The sequence below is a fragment of the Belonocnema kinseyi genome, chromosome 10 (assembly GCF_010883055.1).
Source record: "Belonocnema kinseyi isolate 2016_QV_RU_SX_M_011 chromosome 10, B_treatae_v1, whole genome shotgun sequence".
Taxonomy (NCBI): domain Eukaryota; kingdom Metazoa; phylum Arthropoda; class Insecta; order Hymenoptera; family Cynipidae; genus Belonocnema; species Belonocnema kinseyi.
In genome coordinates, this window is record NC_046666.1 from 52183623 (window position 1) to 52195467 (window position 11845).

General features: G+C 32.3%; 1 protein-coding gene across 2 annotated transcripts in view; it reads left to right on the top strand.

Annotated features, from left to right (window-relative positions):
• The window catches only part of LOC117182260 (mannosyl-oligosaccharide 1,2-alpha-mannosidase IA-like), a 519756-nt gene that overhangs the window by 7099 nt on the left and 500812 nt on the right, over positions 1–11845 (top strand). For both annotated transcript variants that reach the window (XM_033375371.1, XM_033375369.1), the window contains exon 2: positions 4743–4967. In XM_033375371.1, coding sequence (XP_033231262.1) covers positions 4743–4967 — 225 coding nt within the window. The remainder of the gene's footprint in view (positions 1–4742; positions 4968–11845) is intronic.

An 11845-nucleotide genomic window follows, 5' to 3' on the forward strand; every position in this document is an offset into this window, starting at 1 on the left:
AATATTATTAAAATAAAAAAAGATTTCAGTTGCCTCTTCAACACTAAAATATGATTTTTAAACCATAAGTAAATTTCCTACAAAATACTTGCATTCTCAACAAAACAATTGAATTTTCAACAAAGAAGTTGTATTTTCAACGAAAAATTTGCATTTTTATCCAAGAAAAATGCAATTCTACTAAAATAGATGAATTTTTAAATTAAAAACAGAAATTTTCCAAATAATAGTTGGATTTTCATCCAAAAAAGATTCCAGTTGACTCTTCAATACCAAAATATGAATTTTAATCAAAAATTACATTTTTTACAAAATAGTATAATTTTTTACGAAATGCTTGAATTTTCAACAAAACGGTTAAATTTTAATCTAATAAAGACGCAATATCGCCTAAAATGGATGAATGCTTAAATTAAAAGGAGAATTTTTTTAAACAGTTGGTTTTTCATCCTAAAAATATTTCACTCGGCTTTTAAACACCAAAGTATAAATTTTAACAAAAAAGTAAATTTTCTACGAAAGTAGTTGAATTTTAAACAAAAATAGACAACTTTTCAATAACAAAGGATGATTTTTTTTATGAATTGTTGAATTTTCAAACAATCAATAAAAGTTGCAACTAAAAAGATAATCTTAAGGAGGAAACATCTGCAAAAAGAAAGAAATTATAAATATAAATACAAGGCAAATAAATAACTAAGATTAATATGGTATCAGGATTGCCGCAATACTTCATGTTTAAAATTCGCCAATTTTGCCCAGAGCAATTTTTCATTTTCCCTTACCATTAATATTCAAAACCCCAATCTCAAACTTTCAGCATTATATTTTTAATCTCGAATCTTTTATAAACTGAAAAAAAATTCAGATTAAAATGGAAAATTTTATATTTTAATTATAAAGTTATAGAAATTCCCTGAGTTCCGCAAATTTTTTTTTAATACAATGACTTTTTTGCTATTCATATGATTTGGAATTCACACTGAATTTTTATTAATTTATCCTGAATTCTTTTTTCAAACCGTCCAGAAGTGTTTAAAACTCATTGTGTATTCTAAGGCATTTTATCCTTTGAAATCCTTTACATTTTCCTAAATACATTTCAACCCTACTGAATTCAATGAACTTTTTCATATACGCTTTTTGGGTTAGAAATAATAGTCTTATAGTTAGGGGATTTTTTTAGAATTTTGTTCAGTTTTTCATTATTTTAGGGGTTGAAAACGAGGGTTTTCCGGACGAAGTAGGGGAATGACACTTTTTTCGTTGTCTTTAAGCATCAAATCGAACTATTCTGAAGCATAAAATTTTAGTTCTGGAAGTTAGAGGATTTTTTGAAATTTGTTTTCTACTTTTCATGATCGTAGGGGTTGAAAACGAGGGTGTTCCGGAAGAGATAGTGGAATGAAACTTTTTTTAGTGTCTTTGGACATTAAATGAAACCATTCTGAAGCAGAAAGTTTTAGGTCTGGGTGTTGGATAGTTTTTTATGATTTTTTCGATTCTAAAGGGTTAAATTGGTGCGTGTTCCGGAGGTGCTAGGGGGTTATAGCATTTACGGGTACCTTCAGTCATCAAATAGATCTATTTAAATCTTTCAAATTTTAGGTCTCGCGCAAAATTTTTTTTGTTGTAAATTCGTTTTTTTAAACGTTGCCAACGAATTTTTTAGAAAATTCTCATTTTTGTATGATCCGTCATTTTGAATTTTGCAAATCTGATAGCAAATTCGTGATCAGCAACCCAAAAAATATATTATGTATCCATTTTAAGGAATAATTCCATTCAGAAAGAGTAAAAAAAGTAAACTGAAGCAATGTCTATAAATCTGCATGAAAAATAATTCACGAGTGTTGGCATTTTTTGCAACCTGATATTGAAAAGAACATCCTCCATATTTTCCTAGTATAAGTCCCAAAAACACGTTTCGTGCTATAATTTTATCATGAGAGAGCCATTTTTGCGCACAGAATCGATCTTTTCTTCCCAAAAAAAGCAATGGAAAAATGAATTTTTTTTTACTTAAAATGGTTAAAAAACAACAAAAACAATCTTTTTTTTAATTTTTTAAAATAATTGGATCGTGTCGAGCGACCCTTAATACATATGGAAAAATGTGCCCCAAGCAAAACGTACAGCGGCTTCATCAAAATCTAGTACCTGAAACTTTCTGTAAAATTTGTTGTTATTCAGGCATTAATGATGTGCGTGTTCAAATAAACGAGATTTTTTTTTTACTGATGACTTTGAAAACCAAAAAAAGTGCTAAAATGTTTGTATATTTATATTAAAAATCATTTATTATTCGAACAGAATTATAATGCATATTTTAAATTACAGTTGGAACAATATTCATGGGCAAAATAGAAACGGGGAAAAATATTTCTTTAATTTGAACGTTCGGAACTTCGGGTACATGCATTAATGGTTTAAATTAGGAAACATTAAAGCCTCAGAGCAATGGCAAAAAATTATTTTTTTCTTGAAACTTATCAATTATTTCGCATTTATAAAAAAACATGATTAAATTAATTTGCCTAAGATAACGATTTGGTCAACGTGCACGTTGACATTTCTCCAATGTCATTTTGTTGCCACCCCACCCTTTATAATACTAGATTTTAAATTCAAATAAGCGTTTTTTTATTTTAACTTCAAATTTTGAAAAAATGAAAATTGTGCTGAATTGTGCTGAATTGTGCTAAATTTGTACTCTATTATGCCTGCTACGCATGCTACTATGCTGCAGATATGAAGTCAAGATAGTGAACAATTTTCGAGAGAAAAACGACTCAGTAAATCTAAAAAAAATGGTCAATTTCAGAATTTAGAAAAATGGAAACTTCAAACTTGTGCTGAGTTGTACTAGGCTATCACAATAATTATTTCTAGTGCAAAATCGCACTCTAATTAATATTTTCAAACAAAAATTCAATACTGGGATAACGAATTGCACTCAATTTAATATTTTCCTAAAAAATGTAATCTTTTCCGACTCGGTATAAATTTTTGACCAAAATGTTCAAAAATACGAATTTTGGAAATCTGAAACTTGTGCTGAGTTGTGCTCGGTTAGAACAGTAATGATCTCTTATGATGAATTGCACCTAAATGAATATTTTGCAAAAAATGCAATCTTTTAGGACTTGAAATAAACTTTATGCCAAAAATGTTCAAAAATACAAATTTTGAAATCTGAAACAAGTGCTTCAGTTGTGCTAGGCTAGCATAGTAATTATCTTCCATGATGAATTGCACTTAAGTTTATGTTTTCTAAAAAACGTGCAATCTTTTCGGACTTGGAATAAATTTTTGACCCAAGATTTTCAAAATTACGAATTTCGAAAATCTGTAACTCGTGCTGAGTTGTGATCCGCTGGAGCAGTGATTATATCTACCGATGAATTGCACTCAAATGAATATTTGGCAAAAAAGTGCAATTTTTTAGGACTTGGAATAAGCTTTGGACCAACAATTTTTAAAAATACGAATTTTTAAAACTGAAACTTGTGCTTTAGTTGTGCTAGGCTAGCACAATATTTATGTCCAATAAGTTTATGTTTTCTAAAAAACATATAATTTTGTCGGACTTGGAATACATTTTTGACCCAACATATTCAAAAATACGAATTTCGAAAATTTGGAACTTGTTCTGAGTTGTGCTAGACTAGCGAAATAGTTATATTTAATGACAAGTTTCACTCAAATTCATATTTTTTAAAAAATGCAATAAATTCGTATTGTTGAAAATTTTGGGTCAAAAATTTATTCCAAGTCCAAGAAGATTGCATTTTCTAAGAAAAACATTAATTCGAGTGCAATTCTTCATCAGAGATCATTATTGTGCCAGCTTACAGCACAACTCAGCACAAGTTTCCATTTTTCGAAATACTGAAATGGATCTTTTTTTTTAAGTTTTTTTTTTAATTGCTTTTTTTCGACAATTGTTCATGTAGCTGAAGTTCTGAACGTTCAAATGAACAAAATATTTTTCCGCATTTTTATTTTACCTATCAATATTGTTCCAACTGCAATTTAAAATATGCATTATAATTCCGTTTCAATAATAAATGAATTGCAATAAAAATGAACAAACATTTTAGCCCTTTTTATAGTTTACATAGTTATCAGTAAAAAATTTCGTTCATTTGAACGTTCGGAACTTCAGGTACATCAATTGTTCAAGATTTTGACGTCATATTTGCAGCACAGTAGTATGCGTAGCAGGCAGTCTCTAGAACTAGCTTGGTTTTATCAAAAGAAAACAAAATGGCGCGGATAACATAAATTTTTATATTTTATTTTTGGACTGAAATTTCCATTTTTTCAAAAAATCTTTTACGACACAATTATCATGTTACTGAAGTTTGCAAAGTTTATAAACGAAATTATAAAATTTTCGAAATTTCTTTGAGTGATTATTTGCACCTAGTGACAGGTAAAACAAAAATTAGTTTGATCACAATAATTTTTAATAGCTGACTAAGCTTGACACACCTAGAGACTTTGAACATTATATAGAAAATAAAAAAAATTTTCAAACAAACAAATTGGCGCGGCTGACATAAAAAAACTTTTTTTGGGTTTTTGGACTGAAATTTTCATTTTTCATAAAATCTTTTACGGTACAATAGAGGCCAACTCAGCACATTTCATTTTCTCGAAATTTGAATTTGGCGTTGCGAACTATCTGGACATCATAAAAACGCAGAAAGATAAAGAAAAATTGTTTTTAATTTCAGGCCAAAATCGAAGAGGAGTATCAACAGCAGAAGACTCTGGAGAAACCGGATATTGGTAGTGATTCGCGAGTGCATACAAGTAGTGCGGTTACTTATTTAGTGCATCCAGTGAGTGAGGATACGTATGAAACAGTGCCTCCAGCGCCAGCGCAGAGATATCCATTGGTCGTTGAAGGAGAGGATAAGGACCCAATCACCAGACAGCGAAGGGACAAAGTAAAAGAGGTACGCCAATTTACGTATTTCGCAATAGTTTCTAGAACTGATGGCCTCCGCAGTTTCGTGATGAAAGGAGCTGCGGGGCTGAAAGGGAGCATGTGCTTAATTAAGCGTGACAAACAGCTCGAGGACAGCACTAGTTGCATCATGTTGCGTCATGCGCCCCCTCCCTCAACAGAAATGATTATGCGACCCTGCCTATTTACGTTTAGATTCACCCGATTTTTGTCGAAGACCAAAGAAAGCTATGCCCGAAACTGGTATTATTTTGGGAAAATTAAAATATTTTTGGTTAAAGTTGATTATTTTTAATTGAAGAGTGTACTATTTTGTTGAATAGTCATAATGTTTGGTCGAAAATTCAACTATTTGGTTAAAAATTCGTATTTTTGGAGAGAATATTAGTGTTTTTGAATGTAAAAGTTATTTTTTCAGATAAAATAATATTTTTTGGTTGAAAGTTAATTGTTTTAAATCGAAAAATTTACTATTTTATCTCTGTTTCAAAGTCCACCTCTATTGGTTCAAAATTCGACTATTTTATGGAAAATTCAACTAAATTGTAAAAAGGCATCTTTTTTGCTCGAAAATTCATCTTCTGCTGGAAAAGTAATATCTTTTCATTGAAATTGAATCTTATTTCTTGTTGAAAATTAATTACTTTGAATCGAAAAGTCTAATGTCATATTTCTGGTTTAAAATTCGACTATTTTATTGGTAATTTAACTAAATTATCAAAAGGGACCTTTTTTCTCGCAAATCCACCTTTTAGTATAAAAGTGAACTTTTTTAGTTGAAAATTTATTCTTTTAAGTTATTTTTAAAATATTTTTTTCGTAAAGATTGACTCTCTGCTTGAAAATTTAAAGATATGTTGAAAGGTATTTTTTTGGTTAAAACTTCATGTTTTCGGGTTGAAAATTCAACGGTTTTGTAGAAAACTTGTCTTTTTGGCTTAACAAATCTACAATTTGGTTGAAATTTTGATTCTTTCTTGTCTTAAAAAACTTTCTTGTAGTTAAATTTTTTTTTCTTTGCAAATCCATCTCATTTGGTTGAAAATTTACCGATTTTAGTTGAAAATTCTTGTTTTGGGTATATCATTAATCTTGTTTTTTTGAAAGTTCGTTTTTTTTTGTGTTGAAAAGTTAACGTTTTTGTAGAAAATTAATTTTTTCGGGTTTAAAAGTGAAAAGTTTTCTAAAACATTCGACATTTTCGCTTGATGAACTCTTTTTTAGATGCATATTTATCTGTTTACTTGAAAGTTTATGTAATTTCTTGGAAATTCGTGTTTAATTTCCCTGTTTTGAGATATCTTCCCGCCTTGGAGTCTGTCATCAGAACAATTGAAGAAATAATTTCGAAGATAAACAAAACGTATTCAGAGGAAGATTCTAATGTAAAAAGAAATTAATTTTAGCTTTAAATGAAATATCTTTATCGACTCTCATTTATATTAATGACTTCAACTTATTTTATGGCTTAGATTCACTATTCCAAATCGTGTTTTTTGCAATATAACTATAATTTTGTTTTATAGAAAACCTTGTTTACTTTTACGATAATAATATTTGACCGAGTGGTTGTAAAAGATAAATTACTGAACCGCATTAAGAGCGATATAGAAACAGGAAACTCGTCTTTCAGGTTTAAAACCCTTTCTCCTATTCCCTTATTCCCCTTTTTTTCTCGCTTGAATCCTTAGATTCAAACTGAATTAGCAGAACCCAATAAGAAAATCCACGACGAGTCTACATTATGTTTTTGGTTTATAAGTAATTTATTTTCGTTGAAAATTTAATTGTTTTGTTGAAAATTCAACTTTTATGTTCATCATTCATTTCTCTTCGTTAAAATTGTGCAATTTTCTTGAAAATTTTATAATTTTGATAAAAATTGAATAATTTAGTTGAAAATTCATATCTTTTCGATAAAAATGCAACTGCTTGGTTTAATTAATCCATTTTGGTTGAGATTTTAACTATTCTGTTAAATTTTGTTATTGTTGAATTAACATGCTTTTATTCAAAATTACAGCCTTTTCTTGTTCAAATTCGATCTACTTGGTTTAAAATTCGTCTCTTTTAGTTGGATTCAACTGTTTTTTTTTTAATTAAAATCTTTTTTGTTTGAAGTAACATCTCTACATTTTTTGTAAAGAATTTATATTTATTGGTTGAAAATGCAACTCCCTGGTTGAAGATTGACCTAATTTGATAAAAATTCAGTTTTTAAAAATAATTTCCGTTTTTTTTTTAATAATATACATTTATGGGAATGATATAAAAATTGAAAAAAAAAATAAACTCGAGTGCGAAGCACGAGATACGTGATAAGACTTTGTCCGTTAAAGCCTAAGGTGCTTTAACAAAAGAGAATTCACAATCAGCAAATTACTGTTGTCGATGCTTTGACCTTTAGTTTTAAAAAGTCTGTGTACAAAGACCGAGCGCGTAGGCCGAGGTAAATACATTATCGAGCGCGAGATAAATATACTATCGAGCGCGAAGGGCGAGAACCAACATTCGCGCGCTCTACGCGCGCTCAAACTTGTGAGCGCAGTATTTTCTTTAAAATTCTGCTATTTGTTTCAAAATGCAACTTTTTTTGTTGAAAATTCATATTTTCGGATGGAAAAAATAACTGTTTTGTAAAAAATTCGTCTTTTTGGATTGAACATTCACCGATTGGATTGATTTTTTTTTATCTTGACTGACAAATCTTTCTTAGTTCAAAATAAAACATTTTGGTTGAAAACTCGTCGTTTTGGTTGATGATTTACCTTTGTATTTTGAAAATTCCACTTTTAGTGAAAATTGTGTCTCTTTTGCTTGAAAGTTCTACTATTTCGTTCTAAGTGCAACTTTTTTGTTAAAAATTCATTTTTTGTGTACCTGTAGTTCTGAACGTTCAAATGAACGAAATATTTTTTTCCAATTTTATTTTATCCATAAATATCGTTCCAACTACAGTTTAAAATATGAATTACAATTTGGATACGCCCGTGGGCGTCGGTTGAGAATAAACGCGTTACCGAGTCGGGCGTCTTTTGTTGTGAATTTTTCTCATCTTTGAAGACAATAAAGCTTTGGAGCGATATATTAGTGTACTTTAGAGTCCTAAGATACTGTGAGGTGAAGTACAGGCTTAATGCCCTTATTTTATAGTAGAGAGTTCGAAGTTAGGCCATAGCGCCAAAAAGTGAGGTTATGAGTGAGAAAAAGTCAACCGTGGAGAGGAGGGAGATACCGAGCGAGATGGGTACACGACAGACGGAGAGGCAAACGAAACAGCTGAAGCCAGGGAAGTAGACGACCGAGAAAAGAAAATTAGAAGGGGCAGACCGACGCTGGCAGACCCTGGCAGACCGACTAATGCAAGTAAATTAAAAACAGACTCTAAGAAGAGTGTACAAGCGTTGAGGAATTTTTTGAGTACACCGCAGAACCTGGTGAAGAAGAAAAATGATGATAAGAAGATCGAGCAACAATTCTCCACGAATCCGGATTTAGATCAGAAAAATGAAATAGAAGTGAGTGAAAAAATTGATTTCACAGTCCTTATAAACGACATTTTGAATAAATGGTGGGACAGTAAAGTAAAATTAGAACTGGAAATAATGTCGAAAGAAGTTAGTGCTTTAAAGAAACTTATAGAGGAGGAAAATATAAAAGATTCGAGATGGAATGTTGCAGCTACGTTCATCGAGGAAGCCCTCGAGAAAGAGGAAAACTGGATTAAGTAGAAACAGACTTTAGGAGACAAAATAAAAATTCTCAGCGAGAAATTTGCAGAGCAGCTAGTTCCCCTAACTTGTTCGACTAATGTGTCACTAACCAATAGAAAAACTAATATAGAGCTCACTGGATCAAATGTCGGCAGTGAGGATGAGGAGCCACAAGTTGATATTACTTACACTAATGAAGGGCTACCAATAAGATATGAATCGAACAATGAGAGGATCGAACTTCAAGAGGTAAACAACAACTGGTTGGCCGGCTTTGAAGAATCGGAGAGGGTTAATTCAGAAGAAAGTAACACTGTACCAAAAACACTTCACAGAGAGGAGCTTTTAAGGGAATTAGAGGAGAAAAAACTCAAGAAAAACTCAATCATAGTCAGGGGTTTTGAAGCAGTTAGGAGAAATCTGCCTAGAGAAATTCAGAGTCTAATTCGAGAGAGAACAGGAGTTGTAATAAAAATCATAGCAGTGCGAGTGATGAGTGACGGAATACTAGTGAGATTTCCTGGAAAACAAAAAGAAAACTGATGGAGAGAAAGAATAGACTGAAAGGGAGTCAAATTATCATAGGTGATGACTTGACGGACCGAGAGAAGGAAATTCAGAGCTGGATACAAAATCAGGTGGAAGAGGCGAGAAAAAATAATGACGTAGCAAGTATGAGTTACATGAAATGGCAGATAAAAAACCAAAAATACTACTGGAGTGAAACAGAAGGAGTAAAGGAGGGGAATCACTTTCGGAGAACTACATTTCGGAGGAAAGACTACCAAGGGCGTACGAGGACTAGTTTTGAACATCGTGGGAATATCGAAGGTATGGGACACGGGAATTTTTAGAAACATTCAACATTATAGTTCTACGAGAGACATGGCTGGAACGAAAAAGAGAAGAATCAGTGTTTGCTAATTTGGAGAACAATTTTTCGTGGAATGCGAAGTCGGCGGTTAGAGAAAATAAAAAAGGCAGGGCGAAAGGGGGACAATTAGTGAGAGTAAAAAATAATTTATGTCAGGGTTTACAAGTAAGTGATTGGAAATAAGGCTTAATTATCAAAGGCGACAATATAAAAGACGATAAGCAATGGGTAAATATTGTAACGGTTTATAATAAGGTCGGAGTTTCAAAAGGGATAAGTAGTCTAAAGTTAATTATAGAGAATATTATAAACAAAAGGCAAAATATAATATTAGTAGGAGATAGGAACACAAGAATAGTTCATGAGCAAGGTAGAGTAGATTTGGAAGAAAATGATTCAGAGCAGGAATATTACAAGGCAAGATTTTCAGAAGATTCTCATTTAAATGCAGAAGGAAATGAATTGCTCACTTCATGTGAAGATTATGGTTTACTAGTTTTTAATGGAAGGATAAACGGTGACAGAGAAGGGAAACTCACACATATCGGCGGAGCAGTGAGCTCGGTTCTTGATTACGTGATTTGAATGGATAATGAAGAGAGCAGGTTGGTTAAAGAAATAAAAGTAGAATCAAGAATCAAATCAGATCATTTACCGGTAACTTCCAAATTGAATATTGAGGTAGGAAACAAGGAGAAAACGTCTTCCGAGGCAAAAAAAGGTTACGAGGAGGAAACAAAATTAGTGTGGGATCTGGGAAAGTTTAAAGATTTTAAAAAGGCCATGGAAAATCTATGGAAGGAGCCTGCCGAAGGTACAGGCTGGGCGGATAGATTGGAAGGAATAATACTTAACATAAAAATGCGGCTGAGATGGTAGGTATGAGTAGAAAAAAAAAGAAAAATACTAGATTGGGCACAAAAAGAAATAATGTGGATTATTATGAAGATGATATCAAAATACAAAAACGGAAAGTTTGGGGGTTTTAAAAAAATTTCCTAAGGCGAAGAGAGACGAGGATAAAGAAATGTTAAATAGAGAAAGAGCGAAAATTAAACAGTTATACGCACAGAAAAAACGAGAAAAGAGGGAGGAAAAATGGAAAAAGGTAGCAGAAAGTAAGAGCATGAGTGAGGTTTGGAGAGCAATAGGCAATTTTAGACCTCGGAAAAGAAGAAGGGACGGTTAGATAAAAAAGCGAAGTGGAAAATTCATTTTCAGAAGTTATTAGAGGCTGAAAAAATCGACGACTCGAAAGTAAACGAAAAAAAAGGTAGTTCACAACAGCAATTCGGTAAAAATTAATAATACGCAGGACCTAATAGAACCTAGAAACGAATGCAATTTTACTAGGGGGAACGAAGAAGGCATGGAACAGGAAGTAGAATTGAATAGAGAAATAAGTTTTGAGAAAGTAGCGAACTGTGTGATAGGAATAAAGAAAGGGGAAGCTCCTGGGGAGGATTGAGTAACTATTGAATTCATATAAGGCTTACCGAGATCCTGGTTTGAAGAAGTGCATTGATTTATTAGTGGAATGTGGAGGGAAGGGATTATATGAAAAGGATGGGAGAAAGCGAGAATTGTTCATATTTTCCAGGGAGGGGATTAAGAGGACACAGGTAATTATAGAGGAATATCACTACTAGATACAGGGTACAAAGTTCTAGCCAAAATTATGGATGAAAGAATCAGAGGGTGGTTAGAGAAAAAAGGTTTATATAAAGAAAGTCAGGCAGGTTTCAGAAAGCGTAGGGCTGCCAGAGACCATATATTTGCACTAAATTCTATTATTATTATCATTATTATTATTACACCATTAAGCCATTTCCCTTTCGGGGTAGGCGTGACTCACTCGACAGGGGAAAGGAGTAGTGTGTGGAAGGGATAGAGATTTTTCAGATTGATCCAGAATTCTCGTGCTATTTAAGTAAATAACACGTTCGTTCCGCAACACTGCTCCGACCTAGGTTGCTGATCAATCTCTCTAGCAATCACCCCAAGCGAAGAACCTCACGAAGTCGTTATGTAAGGTTCCCGACTTGGGTCCATTAATAGCCAAGGTCTTTGTTTCAGGCGTCACTCACTCTACTGACACTCTTTTTATTAACTATTTGCCGCCATACTTTTCTGTCCTGGCATACTTCTCTAGCTTCTTTTATTTCCATGCATTTTTTTATGCAGGCTCTCGTGTTTCTGTGACTTCTTATGTCTCTTCTAAGTAGGGTCTCATTCACACATTCTAACCATTCTTTTCGCGGTCTACCTCTGGGCACGCTG